General features: G+C 45.1%; 1 protein-coding gene across 2 annotated transcripts in view; it reads right to left on the bottom strand.

Annotated features, from left to right (window-relative positions):
• Window positions 1–20,714, bottom strand: part of TOP6BL (TOP6B like initiator of meiotic double strand breaks) — a 1,011,792-nt gene that overhangs the window by 619,350 nt on the left and 371,728 nt on the right. Inside the window, exon 7 of one of the 2 annotated variants that reach the window (XM_069643061.1) lies at window positions 8,978–9,046. The exons of the other annotated variant lie outside the window; for it this stretch is intronic. Within the exon in view, the coding sequence (XP_069499162.1) occupies window positions 8,978–9,046 (69 nt within the window). The remainder of the gene's footprint in view (window positions 1–8,977; window positions 9,047–20,714) is intronic. 2 annotated transcript variants of the gene reach the window in all.

Raw genomic sequence — 20,714 nt, forward strand, 5'->3', positions numbered from 1 at the left:
CTTCTTCTTACGTTCCCGCAAGGCCTCGGACGTAAGCGACTGGCAGTCGACACAATCGTCCATGTCGTGGGCCTCCCAGAGGCACCAGAGGCAGGCGTTGTGCGAGTCCGACACCGACATCTTGGACCCACAGTCCCCACACTTCTTGAAGCCAGGACGCGGGGTGGAAGAAGAGGAAGACATCCCGATAAGACTTCACAAACGAACAGGTTCGAAGAACCGAAAGAACAGAAACTCCAAAGAGTCGAGGCGCACCGAGATCTCCGAAGCGAACACGTTCGTGGAAAAAACAGAACTGAGGCTACGGGCATCGTGCATCCTACTTATAACATCCGGTGACGTCGGCCGTCGGAGGAGGTCCTCGAGGACGGCGTATCGACGTCATCGACACAGGACGCAGAAAGATTTTCCGAAGCAGCACAGCTGTGGTGATTACTGTCATAGATAAGGAATACGTTGGAGGACCCAATCCCCTCGAAATACAAGTACCAGAATTCTCAGAGCTAATTAACTTGCCACACCTGTAAAAGAAATGCAGACCTGCCTGAAATAACTAAGAAACTCAGCCTCCCTGAAGATTGATGAAGTCATACAAACGTGCGTTAGGAGGAGAAGCTAAAGACTGGTAACACAGCGCCTGCCTTTACATCTTTAAAGAAATGGAAGAAGCTTTGAACTTTATTTCGAACACTATTCTTTTTGATGCTGACATCCCTACACATTGTATACAGTTAGTTGTGAGGGCAAGTATAGGTTTTGGACACAGACATTTGACTTGTACGTCCTGACACAGACTATCCTTAGTTTTCTTTAGGTAGGGAAATCCCACCTTAGCATAGGGCAAGTAAGGCGTTACTCCATACTTCCTTTTAAGTTAATGAACCTTTTGAGATCCAATCTTGAATCAGTTGTCTGTGATGCCTTCACAAGTTGCAGAAGTCATTTAATTAGAAGCCAATTGCCAAGGTGATCGCTGTTTGGCTGTTCGGCGGGGCGGCCAGCAGACATTTTTATAGTTTAGTGCTTTATATGCTCTGTACTCGTCTGCACTTTTGCCGACGTAGACTCCTGCCAATTTTCTGTTATTTGCTGTGCTAAGGTTAAGAGCTTTCATTAAATTCAATTATGGTGGATTGCTTGGTGCCTGCTCGCACAATACCTTTGCACGGTGCCTGGGAACCCGCTGTGAGTTAGTTTGGAGATACGAAAGTTACTGGGGTCATTGTACCTTGCTACACGTGGCGGTGTACGCTAGTTGATTGTTTGGCAATCGTGTGTTTTTTGCAACAAGTGTTCTCATGGTGTTAGTATATTATTTGCCTCTGGTTCAAACAGTACTTTTCTAGTGTTACATGGGGACCCACTGTGAACAGGTCTAGTAATACTAGTGTTTTGAGTGCTACAAGGGACATTGCATCTTTTTCGCATTCTCTGCTCGTGTCTGTGACCTTTGTTGAATGCTTCGCAAGTTCGTCTCTTGTGCACTGAATATTTGAGTGACGCTAGCATGTAACTAGCTTCTTGATTTGTTGGAACGACACAGACGCCACTTTTGTGGTAACACTGTTTTACGTTAGCAACACTTCTGTTCACTTTTATAAACTAATTCCAGCTGTGTGGTACTTCGTGCTTCTTATTGTGGACTTTGGGTGTTTGCTGTTCACGCACTGTTGGTCTATCACGACTGCTGTTTATCAGTCATCATAGCTTGACAGTTAAACAGCTTCACCTTTTCCAAGCATTTTATCATGGTTGGAGGTCTTCGTAGTGGACGTGTTTGCATAGATCCAACTGCTAAAAATATTATGACAGATACTGCTCCACATGAAAAGGCCATGAATAATGATGATGTAATCACTCTTGAACAACCAGTTGAACTATATGAAGTGAACTTTGCAGAAAAGGATACCTCACATGATAATAATGTGTTGGGTCGCAAAATTGATGTGATTTGCCAGGAAATGGCTTGCATGTCTCATCATGCACAAATTCATACTCCGTCAGATGCAATACAAAGGACGCACTCTTTTGCTCCCCAAGAGGCTTATGACATTGACTTTGCAGTACATCATAGCCTTATTAACCAAGTGGCAAATTCGAACAATATTGGCTTATTTTCTAATCCCTGTGATATTTTCAGTAAATCAATATCCGATGTCTCAATGTTAGCCCCAGCCGTGATGGCTGAATTGAGCAAAAGAGTGCATCGTTTTTAAAGGGCCACCCACTCCAGTTTCTGCACCTATAGGCGGCTTTGATGAAGGCCACTTCCACAATAATAGGCATAGAGAGGACACTCCTATATCCGACACTCATCCCCGTGTCATGCATTGTATTACAAATCTATTTAAGCCTAGAGCTAGTTCCCCTAACTTTAATGTTACGAATGACATAAATGATGATACTAGCCAAAAGCGCGAACATCGCGATTGTCAGAATCATACAACCCCTAAGCAGGCACCTTTTAGATGTCATGAAGCCCATCTCAATGCCTCAATGGTAGACTCTCTTCTTTCGTGTGATTAAAACAGCCTTGAATACCCGTTCCCTGTTCTAACCCGCATTTTAAATTTGTTGGATAAAGGGCACGAAATTACACACTATGAGCTGAGAGATATAAAAGTGTCAATGTCTGATATTCTAGCCAAATTGAATAAGCTTGAAGGTTTTATGTGTGCATAATAAATTATTATGGCCATTAGCACTTCAAAAAACACGTCTTCTAGTAAGGTGCCATTGACTTCATCCTCTTTTCAAACCACTGGAACTGATGTATGTGCCAGCTCAACACAAAACCTCAACTGCAAATAATAGGAACCTGTATCCAACAAATCATACGCGCAGACTCTTGAAAATTCTGCATCTTCACACACAGGTTCAGAGTGTGCCGAATCGAGGGGCTTATGGTTTAATGTCCTCTCGAAATTCAGCAAAAATTGGAAAAATAGAAAGTCCGCTTAAAACTGTAAACTTGCCATTAACTTCTAATCAATCCAATGGTTGTGTCTATATATTGGACACATCCTTAGACATAATCCCGATGCGTGATCAGTCGGACAGTCCCTCTGTTTTGACTGATCTAATTAATCAACAGAAAGAGGAAATTGGCCCTGACATGCAGCCTGGGGGTGCCAAGTGAGTCTCTGGATAAGAGACCGTCTAAGTATTATTTGTCGCAAAAAACAAACAAATGCAAAATAGAGCACTCGGAAGAAGGGCCAACAGAAAATCTCAAAAAGATGAACTAGTAAAGAAACCAAAAAAACAAACTCTTCCCAAAATCAAAGGACATAATTCGCACATCAAAAACGTATGCAATCTGTCTCATGAAGAGGGTGTTTCGGATTTAAACCAGCTTAACGATGAAAACAGAGAAGCGCGTCAAATAAAAGAAGCCATGTCCATCATTCCTAGTACGTCAGACATGACTCGTAAATAAAAAAAAAAAATAATAAAAAAAACACAAAAAGATTGTCCGATTCTGGTAGTAGTGGTGTCGTATTGCCCATTGAGCCATCCCTTTCTAATGATGATGTAAATATGCAGCTTTAACAGTTACTGAGCAGACACAATTGTCTACTTTTTTTCTGACTATTTTGAGAAAAAATGTAGGCACTGTTCCACCCGTCATTGATCCATTGAGTAATCATGAGTTAATCTTGTCTAGCTCATCAGTGCCAGCCCCAGCGACTTTAGTAGGCGCGGCAGCTAATAACCCTCTTACATGTGCGAATCCAACAGTACCCATTTTGGCTGATGGCCCTCTGACTGCTCCACCGCATGAAGGGGGAATCGGCGTTGTTACCGCTCCAATACCGGCCAATGCTCGTGAGTGTGGCGACTCTGTTGAGCCTTCTGTAATTAATTTGACTCCTGAAACAACTAATATAATTGTCTGGCTAGGCGACTATACCATCAACGGCAATCGCAGAATAAATCGTCATTTTATCCTGCGTACGTTTAATTATATTTCATCGTTGAGAATTGTGAATTCCGAGGACATTGATAGGATCACGCTGAGCCTCATGAATAACAACCGCATGATATCCCAATTTAATTTGGCTATCATTGCTAAATTGGTATGGGAGCACTGATTGGATCTTATTCAAATAGGTCTAACACTGCACCTGTTCCTCTCGAGTGGGGATGCTACTAAATTCGTTGAGACCCAGGATGCCGTAGGTGAGGTACCTATACAATTCTGTAACTTCTCACGAAACCCCCAATCTGCCCAAAAAATCCTTTATGGCTCAACTTGCATCTTTGTCTGCAGTTATAAAGGACTGGTCATGGCTTGAAGCTTTACCAAAAAATCTTATTCCAGACAAAAGCTCTCCATCAGTAACGTAGCCAAGTATCAGTCACAATCTCTTGTTGGAACTCTTGTGGGTACAGCAATCTCAACTCTTGGATTCATTTGAGTTCTTTTAACACCCAACTATCGCTCATGCTTTGCCAAGAAACTATGAAATTACATACATTTCACATCAATGTTTACACCACCTACTCAGCGATGGCCAACATTGGGAGCTCTGGTAGACCTTATGGGGATTAGCCATTTTCGTCAACAATCATTTGAAGGCATCTTCGAGGCTGGTGATGGCCTTGGATGGTATTCTGGCCATATACCTTACGTTTTATGACGTGAATAATGCCTCATAATTAATAATTTGCCTTTATTGGAATCCTGCTAGAAGACCATTAGAGCAAATGTTTGTACATTTGGACACGATTCTTGAAAATGCATTCTTGCAGAACTCGAACTATAGGATTCTTATTGGTGGTGATTTTAACTCGCTCTGCAGTACCAACTCTTAATTTTTATCGCATAGCTCGTACTCTGGTGCTGACTCTCTATCCACATGTAGAGGCAAAAGTTGGATTGACTTCTTTTTGCAATGGGACATTCAATTTGAAGAGAGGATCCAAGATGATCTCCCTTATACTTGGCATAGTGGTACCAAAACGTCACAAATTGACTACTTTGCAGTATGACCAAACTTCATGAATGTATGTAAGCCGTTGGCCATCATCTCCCCTGGTTTTGGCGATCATCTCATCGCTCTTTCTATTAATACAGTGTGTCCTCTTCTTCACTCTGCACATCATGTAGAATTTCTAGATATTGATCACCCTGCTCTATCTGTCCATTGGAACCCAAGTTGTGCAATAAGCTAAATAAAATTATCAATAAAGTGATCAATTTGGACACCAGTGATCTAAAGCCCGGCCTTAATTTGCTTCCATTGGAAGATAGATATCATCTTTTAATCAAAGGTTTGCTCGATAAACTCTTCTGTAATTGATCGAAGGCAAGTAAATCGACATACCCACTCTTATAGCAAAGTGTGGAATTTGAAACATGAGAAAAACAAGCAGATAAGAGATCTCAAACTTCTTAAGTTACCAATCGATCCTTATCTATGTAGAAAGAAACAGATCTGCAATTCCTATAGAAATAAGTTCAAATCCATTAGACTGCACTTACATATCGTGGTCAACCAAAAGATTATATCTTATCTATGTCCCACCAACAAGAGATCGGTCTGGGCAACTTTAAGGAATTGTCCTTCAAAGTGCAAGAAAACTTGGACACGTCCATATTTGCTGAACTATGGACCTCATACAAAATTCAAGATGCCACCTCTTTTCAGTAAAGTGGGAGTTATCAAGAGTACTAGGTTAAATCTTAGTGCGTGTCCATGGTCTACAGCAGATGTAGAATGGGCTATATCGAGATTAAAATATTGCAAAGCACCAGGTCCTGACGGCATTTCTGCCTGCGTTCTTAAACATGACCCCCTTCTGTGGGCTTCGATATTAAAGATCAAATTCAATAACATCTATCTCTCAAACAATCTACCACGATCCTGGCTTACATCCATTATTGTTCCCATTTTTAAAAAGGGTGATGCAGCTGATCCTGCAAATTTGCTAGATGTTTCGGCAAAGGTTTTCGCCATCTTGATTCTAAGCGAATTAGAGATTTATATAAAGAACCATAACATCCTATCCCATTTTCAGGTCAGCTTCCAGAAACATTTAGGGACAGCCTTAAATGCCACCATTCTAGCGCACATTTTAGAAAGGACCAAACTGGCGAACACAGGTCCGATGTATATGGCATCCTTAGATATGTCGGCGACGTTCGATTACGTTATTCGCAATCTTCTATGGGCTACAATGTTGAGACTTGGTTTTTCCCCCCAGTCAATTCTCTTACTTTCTAAACTACACTCCAATACCAGTTACATGGTAAGAATTAATGAACGGGGTGCTATTACCAAGTCTATTCCAACTTGTGTGGGTGTTAAGTAAGGGTGTAATTTAGCCTCCACGCTGTTAAACCTGTACTTAAGCGACATGGATAAACTATGGGATTTGAAGGTTAGTTTCCCGGTGAGACTTGGAAAGCTTAACCTTCATTGGTTAGCTTTCATCAATGATATCCTGTTATTCGATAGAACCCCTTTTGGACTCCAGGTTAAATTACATTTCTTTGCCAAGCACGCATGCAATCTAAATCTTCACTCCAATGCTAGCATATCCTGGATTATTATTTTTAACCATTTGAAAAGGATAATTTCATCATTCATCTGGTCTATTGATAGACTACCGATTGAACGTGCAGCTTCTATTCGTTATCTGGGTTACAATTTGTGCAACATAAAATCAGTCGCAATGTGGAGGCACACCCTCAACACCAAAGCAAAATCCTCTATCTCCCAAATAAAACGAATCTAGAGAAAATACTGCACATTTTCTATGAACCCGGTGTTTGAATTTTATTTTTTAAAAGTAGAAGTTATCATCCTGTATGGATTGTATATTTGCCTAGCCGATATAGAATCCTTTCTTGACCAACTTCAAGGGCACATACGGAAGCAGTCATTAAGATTACCTAGTTCTCTCCCCAACTCAATTTTGCGGCACAAATTGGGGTTGTTGTCGCTGTTTGCGAGATTCAAGTGGAGGCTTTTGAACAACTTTGCAAAATGAAAGCTCCCATCCCCCAATTCTCTATAAGAGGATCTTTCCAATATGCTTAAAGAAGCACATCCAATGTCCATGTCTACATAAGATAACAAAATGAAAAAGATGCTGAAAGCAATAGACTCGAACATTGATGATCTTATCTTAAGACCTGCATATGTTAAAAAATAAGTGTATGAATTTGACTGGTGTCGTACATTGAGACCCTAAGTACATATTCCAGCTACAGTGAAAGCGCAGCTTTTCTAACTAAAAGAGTACCTCGGCAGGTGTACCTTACTCTATTTCCTTGTGATAAGGCTCGTGATATATATTTAAGATTTAAACTTAATCAGTTTATGATGAATGAAAAAAATAAAACATTGGTATTCTAATAGTGTAGGTACCGTGCTGGGTGCTTGTCGTTTTTGCACACGCTCAACTCAAATGGAAACCTTAAAACATGTGGTCATATTCTGCAAGTACTTTGAAGCAGCTAGAATTTAGAAATTTGGTAAAGACAATATTTGTAGGACTGTACTCTCAAGGGAATGGCTCTGGTCTAGATTTATGTGGGGAACTAATACTGTTTTTGTCATCGTGCTATCTCAATTAGTAGTTATTATTAATTAGGGACTCACAGATAAACTGATTTTACACAGATGTTACAGGAGTAGATTCTCAGCTTGTGAGCTTAACCTTTGTTTATTTTTATGACGTTCCTAAGTTAACTCAAATTCTGTAATTGTACATTGTAGATTGTTGTTGCTGCAATTCCAAGATCTTCAAAGACTTCAAATATTGTAATGGTGCTGTATACCATGCTCGTGTTGGTGTAGTAGATCTACCTAGCGTTTTGCAGCCATGTCTAGCAGCTTGTTGTGATGCAACTGTATAATTTACATCCGTTTTAAGTGGTCGCATTATTGACAAAATGCTTATTTTTATTCTGCTGTGAAGTGACTTTGCACATTTGCCATTTGCACGAGAAGCCCGATGATAGTGCACCGTACCTTTTAATCTCAAAGTGAACATATATGTAATGTATGTATATATGTAATTTGTTGTAGTTTTATTTGTGTTAATGTACTGAGATGATAAGTATTGTGTTACATGTCTGATGAGTTTAAAATGCTGTATAACTTGGTGGAACTTAAGATTGTAAACGTTTTTGTTTACAAACTAAATACAATTTTAAAACAAATAGCAACCATATTGCACAGCACAAAGCTATTTGTCTCTTGGCTTACTTATGGCAACATCTTGTAACTCTCTTCAAATAATGCCCTTGACTATCAAACAACAATGACACTTCTTTTAATGTACTTTATGTAAGGTCACTTCTGACGATGTGAATGCATAAGCAAATTATGGGGCCTGCTTGTCTTTTGCCACATAAGACCTCAGAAATCCCAGGTCAGACCATGGAGAAAAATTGAACATGCCAGTGTCCTGTATGCACAAGAGTTCCACAGTTAGTTTTGTTATTTTGTAGTGTTGTGTATGTGTTAAAATGCCATTTTACAATAATGTTACTAAACAAATGGATGAGGAAAAGGGGGACGAGAATGACACTGTATGGAACCACATGCACCGATGTGGCAAAGTTGGTCATGCTAAAGGGCATTTAATCAGTCTTTCACCTAAAGCGTGTGCCCAGTTATTTCCTTCACTTCGGCCATGCCAGATTAGCATTACAGACCCACATGATCTGTCACATTATCTGGATTTGTCCAGATTATATAGTGCAACACGTAGCATTAAATAGGGGACTCTCTGGCCCATCCTCTGTTGAGTACATTATTTTGCTTACACTCTTTCACTTCTTGTTCTAAACATCATGACTCCACTGATCCAAGTATATAACCCAACACAAAATGTACATATCAGATCTTATTATAATCACAAGAATCTTATATAAAAATCCTCTATAGATTTTGTAAAGGAATCCTAAAGTTCTAAAGTATTTTGAAACTGCTAGTAACAGCAGCATTTCCTATCTTACCTGAAATACTCAATGCTGTCAGTACGCAGGTGTATTCCATTTAAATTAAACACATTATCCTTTTTCTCACTATTGTAAAGCAAAAACAATGAAAGACATTGTAAAAAAATATTGTAGAGAATATTATTCTAATTATTTGGGAAACAGGCATATTAAATATAAAAATGTTAAAGGATGTTGCAGCTAGCTAGTGATTTAAAGGAGCGGTTCACTCACGTTTTTAAATTGACCAATCGTAATGACATCTGCATTGGTAATTCTTTCAAATAATATTATTGTAAACATTTGTGAAACAAGCATATTACACAAATATGTTAAAGGATGTTGCAGTTATCTAGTGAAGGGAGGAGCAGTTCACTCACGTTTTTTTTTTTATAAAACATTTTTTATTATCATTTAATCATAACGTAGACGTAACAACCAAAAACCAAAAGAGAGGCACAAAAGAAAAGATAAGAAGAAAAAAGAGGCAGCTACAACAGATGAGGCCAACAAGGCCCATTCAGCAGTATTGAAATATCTTGCATTACCGTTCTCACGGGACACGCCTGCGGTTTACAGTATAGGTGTTCAAAATGGAGTCTCCCAAGGCTATATGCTTCAAGGCCCTCCCTCCTCCCATGCCGCTTATATTTTAGAGGCTTTGTTGGGACAACCTCTTGCATTATAAATCTGTCTTTCATACATAGCACATGTGTCCATGTCCATCGCCCATTGCTCCATTGTCAGAGATTCGGGGACGCCCCATTTTGGTGCTCCGTTTCATTAGGGCTGCCGCCGTATGCAATAACAGTTCTTCCCACTTGTACAGTTCGTACTCACCTGGGACTCCCAGGATTAGGACCTTCGGGTCAAGTTCTATTGATTTGGAGAGTATCCGGGCCAGTTCCTGACAACAGGCCTCCCAGAAAATTCGGATGCGGGGACAGGACCATAGTATGTGAAAGAAGGTCCCCTCCTCATTCCCACATCTAAGACAGTTCGGGTTTGTTGCTCTCTTCCACCCGAACAGTGCGGTTCTAGGATAATACACTCTGTGCAGTATTTTAAGTTGCACTAGTCTGAGTCTCGAGGAGATAGCATTTTCCCTGGGGTGCATTAGTACCCGTATCCAGTCCTCCAGGTCCATATCCCCTACATCTGTTTCCCACCTGGCCTTTAAGGTGGTCAATTCAGGAGTCGCGAAGGATGTAATGGCATTGTATAGAGTGGATGTGCATTTGGAGGGGATGTATTCAGGTAGAATGCTACGTTCTATAGGTGAGTACTCCGGGATGCTGTCGTCTGACGCAATGTGGACTCTTAGGGCATGGGTCATTTGCATATGATGGTATCTCTCGGTGTCAGGGAGTCGAAACCTGTGCTGCAGGTCCGCAAACGGGGCAAGATTCCCATCGCTCAGAACATCCCCCACTTTCTGAATGCCGGCTCTCACCCAGCACGGCCAAGGTTCGAACCTCGCCATTTCTCTCAGGTTGGCGTTTCGACATAGGGGTTGCGCCGCTGATATCTTGTTCTCCCATCCTACAAATGTGTGTACTTGCCTCCAAGTGGTAGTAATATGTGCCCTTGTCGTTAGTGGGGAGGGCCTAGGGGGGGCTTGATACAACAACTGTATTGGATCGGTGTCATGCATGGCTGCCACATCGGCTTTAATGTGGGGTAGTTCCCGGTCCCCGTGGAGTAGGTCATTGACCACCACCAATTGTGAAGCCCAATATTAGGTCTGAAGGCGGGGCACTCCGATCCCACCCTCCCAGACCGACCTCTGAAGTGTAGCCAGGGCTATGCGTGCTTGTCCACCACCCCACAGGAGCTCCCTAAGGAGGGTTTCCACCCGGCCAAATTCGGCCCCTGAGATCTGCAAAGGGGCGTTTTGGAGGACGCAGAGAAATCGCGAGAGAGCCAACATTTTAAAAAGCGCGGCTCTACCCATGAGAGTCAGGGGGAGAAGCTTCCAATGCTGTATGTCGTTAGAGAATCGATCCAGGATTGGCTTGAGATTAGGCCTGCTATAACTAGTTAGGTCTGATGTGATCCAGATCCCAAGGTATCGGAAACCAAGTTGTTCTATTTGGTAAGGGCATTCCTGTGAGTCAGGCTGTCCCCCTCCCTTCACCGGAAAGAAAACAGATTTCTTCCAGTTGATCCTTAGACCACTACATTTTCCATATTGGACAAGAATCTGGGTCACTATGGGGCAAGCTCGGGCCGGTTCACCCAGGTATATCAGAAGGTCATCCGCATATAGAGATATCCGATCTTCGTGTCCCTCTGGCCATCTGAATCCCATCCAGGATGTGGTCTGGCGAAGCCATATGGCCAATGGTTCTATCGCCAGAGCGAAGAGAAGGGGGGGGAAGAGGGGACACCCCTGCCGTGTGCCTCTGCCCAATCGGAAGGAGCAAGAGGTCCACCCATTCACCTTGACCGCCGCCCATATGTTTGTGTACAGCAGTTTCACCCATCCCATAAACCGCTCCCCAAAGCCCATTCTGTAACGCTCACCTGATTCCCGCAGAGGCGCCGGTCTTGACTGGGGGAATGCCGTATCTTCAAAGGTGATGTGTAACACACGGTTGGCTCTTTGGGCTGGACCTCTGTGCACTGTATGTCTGACTCGAAGAGTAAGATGTCTGCAGATAGAAAATATGGGATTAATGAACTGGGGTTATTGGGTGCCTCTCTCCTCTTCCCTTTCTCTTCTCCTGTAGAACCCCAAAGGTTAACACCCTCACCTTAGGTAAGTGAACGCCGAGCTCTCCATCTGCCTCGGGGCAGGGTGCCGTAACCAGTTTCTTCACTGGATAAGGGTGCAGGCCTCTTGACCTCAGAGGACTGCTGTCCGTCGTTAACTGCACGAACGGTAAGTTCTGGGCACTTCAAATGTCTTAAAAGTCTTTTGTAATGATATCTCTTGTTTTGCAGGGTTCCGGCGATGGCGGATGGCGGGCTGATGAGAGTTGAGGATCGAACCCGCGTGAGGAATAGAAGCGCCTGGAAGCACGTAAGTAAGCGCTTGTAGCCTGCTTCACGATGCGCACTAACTGTCCCTTTTATCTTGCAGGTACAAGTTCGGAGCTTTAGAGAAGCTGAAGGGTGCTGGAATACCCACTGGATTCGGCGTGGGAAGGAGTGATGGCACGTGAGTAATAAAGTTGCCCAATGTCTTTAAACGCACCTTCTTTTGTCTTTCAGATGCGGGATGCAGCGCCGAAGGCCTCCGGAGCGTGCGAAGAGCTGGTAAGCTTTTGTCTTTCAGATGCCGGAATGCAGTGCGAAGACCTCCGGAGCATGCGAAGAGTAGGTAAGCCTTTGTCTTTCAGATGCCGGAATGCAGCGCGAGGCGTTAGTGACAGCCGATGGGCCAGGTAAGAGATGCGCTGCCACTGAAGACCGTAGTGCTAACCTGTTCTTTCTTTGTCTTTACAGGTGCTGCTGAAGACTGGATTCCAGGATGGTAAGCCTTTGTTCCCTTAGGCCCAGGATCAGAAGCAGAAGACACGATGAGCGTTCTGCTGCAGAGAATGCAGAATAACGCAAAGCAAGATTCATCCACCGGGTGTGGTTTAAATAGCCTCCTGTAGTGCTTAGGTGTCTCCTTCCACAGCCACGCCTAGGTAAGAAAAGAGTTCCTGCTTTCCAGAAGAGTTCCAGTGTTCTGAACCTAGGGAGTGGCTCCTGCCCCACCCAACAGGAAAAGTAGTCCCAAACAGAAGAGGATCAGGGGTTCAACTGGCAGGTAAGTAAGCAGCATGGCAGGTAAGTCTACCCAAGCATTATGAGCCCGGCGCTTCCAGCGCTGGGACTGGGCATCTTTATGAGCCTGGTGCCACTGGCGCCAGGACAGGGTCCAAAAGGTCCCAATTGGGACTGGCTGGCACTCGGAACCGGGGTTATGGGTCTGCTTCCAAGGGAGTCGGGCAAGTCCTGATCTTTTGGAAGCAGAGATAATGACAGCACCCCCCCTCAAGGCCCCTCGCAAACCGGGCTTCTCCGGGGGTTTGGGCTTGTTAGGAAATGTTCGATAAAATCTTTTGATTAGACGAGGCGCGTGGACATATTCTGCAGGTTCCCAGGATCTTTCTTGGGGACCGTAGCCTTTCCAGTCAATCAGGTAAAATAGTTTAGATTTGGAGATCTTGGAATCCAGGATGCTTTTGACTTCAAACTCGAGTTCTCCATCAACTAGAATAGGTTTTGGAGATGTAGTTAGTCTGGTTTGAGGTTGCACGGGTTTTAATAGAGAGACGTGGAAGACCGGATGTATCTTCATGTGAGGGGGCAAGTCCAACTTGACCGCTACTGGATTTATTATGGTAGTGATGGAATAGGGACCAAGGTATCTTGGGTTGAATGTGCGTGGTCCTTTTAGAGGTAGATATTTGGTGGATAACCAGACTTTATCTCCTACTTGATATTGGGGGGCTTCCTTCCGATGTTGGTCTGCTCCTTTCTTGTATTGTTCTTTAGCCCTTTGAAGGTGAGAAACGGCTTCCTTAAAGGCTTGGGTGATTGTAGAATGCAGGTGGTCTACTGCTGGTGTTCCAAGATCTTGGAGTGGATCCAACTCCGAGGTTCGAGGGTGACTACCGTATAAAAGAAAAAACGGGGTCTTCCCAGTTCCCGAGTGGACAGAGTTATTGTAGGCATTTTCGGCTATCCAAAGGATATCTTTCCAAGTTTTTTCAGTTTGTTGTAGCATGCAGCGCAAATACTGTTCCAGAGTTTGATTGGTCCTCTCGGTTTGTCCGTCGGTTTGAGGGTGGTGGCTGGTCGAAAGTCTCACATCAATTTGAGCCGACCGACAGCAACTTCGCCAAAAATGAGAAATAAATTAACTACCTCGATCCGAAATTAGAACTGAAGGAAAACCGTGCAGTCGGACGATGTTTTCGAGAAATTCTCGGGCCAGAGTTGCTGCTGTTGGTAAGCCTTTGAGTGGAATGAAATGCGCCATCTTGCAGAATAGGTCCACGATTACTAGGATCGTATTGTATCCGGAGCATGGAGGTAGATTAGTGATGAAGTCCATAGAAAGCGTATGCCAAGGGCGAGGCGGGATGTCAATAGGGCGTAAGAGGCCAGCTGGTTTTTCCTTTTGACTCTTGTTTTGGGCGCATACTCCACAGGACATTATAAAGTCTCTGATATCTTTTTTCCAAGACGGCCACCAGAAGTAGCGCTTGATCTTTTCCGAGGTCTTGGTCATACCGGGATGTCCTTCCATTAAAGAATCGTGATAACAAGAGATTACCTTTTTCTGTAAATCTGTGCTGGGCAGGTATAACCGTTCTTGGAAATATAATAGGTTGTCCTTCACCGTAAAGTCCTTTCCCTGCAGATGCCAATTCTGTATGTCTGCTGGAGTTACCAGTAGCCTGGCTTTATCCTTAACTTCCTCTATGGATTGTGTAGCGATTACACCTAGAATTCTTTGTTCGGGAATGATAGGTACAGGTTTACGATTGATCAAATGTTCTTCCACTCCCATCCGAGAAAGGGCATCAGCTTTACCGTTTTTTGTACCAGGTCGATAGTTAATTATGAAGTCAAACTCGGCAAAGAATAGTGCCCAACGGAGTTGCCTAGAGGATTGAGCTTTTGCGGTTTTCAAATATTGCAGGTTTTGGTGATCTGTAATCACAGTAATGGTGTGTCGGGCCCCCAGAAGATAATGCCGCCAAGCCTTAAAGGCGGACCTGATAGCTAGAAGTTCCTTATCAGTATTAGTGTAATTGATTTCAGGAGGCGAGAATTTGCGGGACCAAAATGCCACGGGATGCAACTGATTGGTTACTGGGTCCTTTTGTGATAGAACTGCCCCCATGGCAAGGCTCGAAGCATCAGTTTCAACGATGTAGGGGAGTTCTGGGCGAGGATGTTTTAAGATCGGTGCAGAGATAAATCTAGTCTTCAAATTCTGGAAAGCTTGTTCCGCCTCGGTAGACCATTCAAAACGTTTGTTTTTCTTTAACAAGGCGGTGATGGGCTGGACTATTCGAGAGAATTCAGGGATAAACCTGCGGTAAAAGTTAGCAAAGCCTAACATGCTTTGAACACCTTTTACGGAGGATGGCGATGGCCATTTGAGAATTGCATCGACCTTCTTTGAATCCATACGCACTCCGCTAGGTGATAATATGAATCCCAAGAATTCAACTTCAGTCACGTTGAAAACACATTTTTCCAACTTAGCGAAAAGTTTGTGTTGACGCAATCTCTCGAGGACCATTTTCACGTGTTTCCGATGTTCAGTTTCCGATGAAGAATAAACGAGGATGTCGTCAATGTAAACAACAACACACACATCTATGAGCTCTCTGAGGACATCGTTCATAAAATATTGAAAGGCGGCCGGGGCATTGCAAAGTCCGAAGGGCATGACCTGATATTCAAATAGCCCATACTTGGTGCGGAAGGCCGTCTTCCATTCATCGCCCTCTTTTACTCATACCAAGTGGTAGGCTCCTCTAAGATCCAGCTTTGTATATATGCATGCTTTTCTGACTTGGCCCAGGAGTTCAGGGATCAAAGGTAACGGATATCTATTCTTAACGGTGATCTGGTTCAGGGCGCGATAATCTATACAAGTTCTAAGGTCCCCTTCTTTTTTTGGAACGAAGAACAAAGCTGAGGAAGCAGGGGACTTGTGTCAGAAATGTACCAAAGTATCAACTGAAAAGGATTCAATACTCAAAAGGATACAGGAGGTAGGGTCTTCCGGATCCCTGTTCACCCGACTTGATAGTCGTGAAGTCAACAAAGACCTTCCAAATGATACAACCCTCTGGCTGATAAAACAGGCAGAGCGATGGATCACTGGAAAGGGCGTGGGTAAGGTATAGTAATCCAGCCTAGGACAAATTAAAGTATCATGAATAACTGCTCCAATCTGAGTATGATGAATTAGATAATGACAGGAATGATCACACTGACCTGTATCTCTGGGTAGAACAATCCAGAAGTCTCTTGATGGATTTGAAATGAAGAACAAAACGACAGGGAAGGGAAAATTAGTAAGGGAGACTTATCCCGAACGGAACGAGGCTCACGCTAGATACGGGTTGAATTCACCACAGGATAGCGTCCAAAGTTCAGTCCAAAGTCACTTCCAATGATCCTTGAAAGGCTTCCTTCCCACTTTAGGGATCAATCCTTCTGTTAATTCCACAGATGCAGGAGTTAGAAGAAATAGCGTGTGAAGACAAACGTGCGCGTGTGGATTTACACGCGGGCAGGATTCGCGCAGCCTTGGCCAGCCGCACTTGAAGACGAAGAGCGCGTGTGGATTCTACACGCGGGCAGGATTCACGCAGCCTTGGCCAGCCGCGTGTGAAGACAACGTGCGCGTGTGGATTTACACGCGGGCAGGATTCGCGCAGCCTTGGCCAGCCGCACTTGAAGACGAAGAGCGCGTGTGGATTTTACACGCGGGCAGGATTCGCGCAGCCTGGGCCAGCCGCGTGTGAAGACAACGTGCGCGTGTGGAATTACACGCGGGCAGGATTCGCGCAGCCTTGGCCAGCCGCACTTGAAGACGAAGAGCGCGTGTGGATTTTGCACGCGGGCAGGATTCGCGCAGCCTGGGCCAGCCGCGTGTGAAGACAACGTGCGCGTGTGGATTTACACGCGGGCAGGATTCGCGCTGCCTTGGCCAGCCGCACTTGAAGACGAAGAGCGCGTGTGGATTCTACACGCGGGCAGGATTCACGCAGCCGTGGCCAGCCGCACTTGAAGACAAAGAGCGCGTGTGGATTTTACACGCGAGCAGGATTCACGCAGCCTTGGCCAGCCGCGTGTGAAGACAAAGAGCGCGTGTGGATTTTACACGCGAGCAAGATTCACGCAGCCTTGGCCAGCCGCGTGTGAAGACAGAGAACGCGTGAGCATTATCACGCGAAGGGATAGCTCCAGGAATCAGCGTGTGGCGGAACACACGCTATCGAAGGCCCAAAAGTAGCTGTAGGATTATGCCAGGATGTGGATCAGAGGTTCAGCTACACAACGCCAATAGAGACGATCAGAAGCAGCGAGTGAAGTTTCTACGCTGCTTAAATACGTAATACCGTAGTTCACGTGACGAAGCAAAAGTCACGTGAAGTTAGCGACGTGAAAAGTGTAAACGTCGTTTTCCCGGTAACGTATCGAATAGCCTCCATTTGGAGTAGAACGGTCTCGCTGTCCTACGAGCGTAGCGTCCAGCATGCATGACAACTTGGAAGGACGAATAAACCCATTCGCTAGGTATTGATCCAGATATTGTCGGAGGTGAAGATTCTCAGGCTCGGTGAGGGCATAAATTCTACTACAAGGAGGAGTAGATCCAGGTATCAGGTCTATCTGGCAGTCATAAGACCTATGAGGAGGTAGAGAGTTAGCCTGATCCTTCCGGAAAACATCTTGGAATTCTAGGTAATCAGGAGGTAACTGAGGAGCCTCCGAGGAAATTGCTGCCAGTGCAACACCAGGTCGAGGGTGACAAGTAGAGACACATTCTGGAAACTGAACCGTTCTTGCTCGCCAATTGATCTGAGGATTGTGCTTCTCTAACCAAGGAATTCCTAGACTAATATGGAACTGAGGGGCCCTGATCACATCGAACACGATCTTCTCATGGTGTTCATCTTGACTTACTAGCGTCACTTCTTGGGTGGTATGCGTTACTGGTCCGGAGGCTATCTCCGTACCATCCACCGTAGTAATGACGTCCTTTACAGCCTTTGGACAAAGTCAGATTCATCCTCAAAACCATTTCATGATCCACATAATTGCCGATGGCACCGCTGTCGACGTAAGCTTCAATCGCATGTAATCGATCCGGATGTTCAGGGCTAATGAGGACCATAGGTATCACGAAATGCGAGGTCACGGAACTGGTTTTAACGCTCGGCAAGAGGACCTCTATTCTTGTCGGGCGAGGTCGTTTCCCTGCTCAGAGTTTGTGACCCTGGTAACTGCAGCTCCTACTGCCTTCTTGGCTGGTTTCACCGGACAGTCTCGAAGAAAGTGCCCCGAGTTTCCGCAATAGAGGCATAATTGCAGCTGTTTTCTCCTTTCCCGCTCCTTTTGTGTTAGTGGTCCTTTCAGGCCCCCTATTTGCATGGGTTCCCCGGAGTCTACTCCTTTGGTAGGAGTTGGTGGTTTGGAAAATACTCGAGCATCAAACTTGGAACGATCGGCCTTCCTGTTCTGCAGTCTGTGGTCAATTTGAACGACTAAGTCAATATAGTCCGAACAGTCTTGCGGGGGATTCACTACTTGGGCTAACACATCTTTGAGCTCTCCACGTAGACCTCTATAAAACAGCGTAATCCTTTTGTCCTCAGGCCATCGAGTTTTCACTATCAGTCTGTTGAAAGACGCAATATAAGCCAAAAGGTCTTGATTACCCTGGCGCAATGAAAGGAGCTCATTGTCCAAGGCCTGCCCCTGTGAATGTCTTGCAAACAGTTTTTCCATACTGAGCTGAAAAGCTTGAAAATCATGGAGAACCGGATCATCTTGATTAACTAGAGGGATCGACCAGTCTGCTGCATTGCCACTAAGGTACGAAAGCTACCTTAGCTTGATCAGTTGGAAAGGCTGCTGGCTGGCATAAGAAGTGCAACCGGCACTGATTAATAAATACTGCAAACCTCTTTCGGTCACCAGAAAATCGTTTGGGCGGAGCCAGAGGTACATTCCCAGGTAGGTTGATCTGCACTGGGTTCGTAGAGGATGTTGAAGGAAGATTTGCCCCTGATGCGGGTAACGGAGTTTGTCCGGCTTGTGACTGTAGCAATTGTCTAGCGAGATCGTCTGTTCGCTCCTTGGAAATAATCAGTTCCCTTCTTAGAGCATTCGTTTCCTGACGGGCTGCAGGCACTTCTGCTCTTAGTTCCCCAAGTAACTGGGCTAGCTGGTCGGTATCCGAGGTTTCCATAGCGCCTGGGTGGGAGTTTTGCGATTGGCTTTGCGTTCTGTAACGCTCACCTGATTCCCGCAGAGGCGCCGGTCTTGACTGGGGGAATGCCGTATCTTCAAAGGTGATGTGTAACACACGGTTGGCTCTTTGGGCTGGACCTCTGTGCACTGTATGTCTGACTCGAAGAGTAAGATGTCTGCAGATAGAAAATATGGGATTAATGAACTGGGGTTATTGGGTGCCTCTCTCCTCTTCCCTTTCTCTTCTCCTGTAGAACCCCAAAGGTTAACACCCTCACCTTAGGTAAGTGAACGCCGAGCTCTCCATCTGCCTCGGGGCAGGGTGCCGTAACCAGTTTCTTCACTGGATAAGGGTGCAGGCCTTTTGACCTCAGAGGACTGCTGTCCGTCATTAACTGCACGAACGGTAAGTTCTGGGCACTTCAAATGTCTTAAAAGTCTTTTGTAATGATATCTCTTGTTTTGCAGGGTTCCGGCGATGGCGGATGGCGGGCTGATGAGAGTTGAGGATCGAACCCGCGTGAGGAATAGAAGCGCCTGGAAGCATGTAAGTAAGCGCTTGTAGCCTGCTTCACGATGCGCACTAACTGTCCCTTTTATCTTGCAGGTACAAGTTCGGAGCTTTAGAGAAGCTGAAGGGTGCTGGAATACCCACTGGATTCGGCGTGGGAAGGAGTAATGGCACGTGAGTAATAAAGTTGCCCAATGTCTTTAAACGCACCTTCTTTTGTCTTTCAGATGCGGGATGCAGCGCCGAAGGCCTCCGGAGCATGCGAAGAGCTGGTAAGCTTTTGTCTTTCAGATGCCGGAATGCAGTGCGAAGACCTCCGGAGCATGCGAAGAGTAGGTAAGCCTTTGTCTTTCAGATGCCGGAATGCAGCGCGAGGCGTTGGTGACAGCCGATGGACCAGGTAAGAGATGTGCTGCCACTGAAGACCGTAGTGCTAACCTGTTCTTTCTTTGTCTTTACAGGTGCTGCTCAAGACTGGATTCCAGGATGGTAAGCCTTTGTTCCCTTAGGCCCAGGATCAGAAGCAGAAGACACGATGAGCGTTCTGCTGCAGAGAATGCAGAATAACGCAAAGCAAGATTCATCCATCGGTGTGGTTTAAATAGCCTCCTGTAGTGCTTAGGTGTCTCCTTCCACAGCCACGCCTAGGTAAGAAAAGAGTTCCTGCTTTCCAGAAGAGTTCCAGTGTTCTGAACCTAGGGAGTGGCTCCTGCCCCACCCAACAGGAAAAGTAGTCCCAAACAGAAGAGGATCAAGGGGTCAACTGGCAGGTAAGTAAGCAGCATGGTCTGCTGCAGGTAAGTCCACCCAAGGATTATGAGCCCGGCGCTTCCAGCGCTGGGACTGGGCATCTTTATGAGCCTGGTGCCACTGGCGCCAGGACAGGGTCCAAAAGGTCCCAATTGGGACTGGCTGGCACTCGGAACCGGGGTTATGGGTCTGCTTCCAAGGGAGTCGGGCAAGTCCTGATCTTTTGGAAGCAGAGATCATGACACATACGTGCCATGATCTCCCAGAGGCCATCCCATCGGACCAAGTCGAAAGCCTTCTCAAAGTCAATGGCCAGAAGGGCAAGCGGGTTATCAATGGTGGGAGCTCTCTCTAACGCTAAGTGAAGTCGATGCAGGTTCATCCGGGTCGATTTGTGTGGCATGAAGCCACATTGGTCCTGGTGTGTTAGGGTATCGGCCACCGGTTGTAGCCTATTGGCCAGGAGCTTGGGGAGGACCTTAGCCTCGCCATTGATTAACAAGATTGGCCTGTAGGAGGCACAGTGCTCCTGGGGCTTGTCCGGCTTGG

Source organism: Ambystoma mexicanum, chromosome 2p, assembly GCF_040938575.1.
Source record: "Ambystoma mexicanum isolate Mex_15411 chromosome 2p, UKY_AmexF1_1, whole genome shotgun sequence".
Lineage (NCBI taxonomy): Eukaryota > Metazoa > Chordata > Amphibia > Caudata > Ambystomatidae > Ambystoma > Ambystoma mexicanum.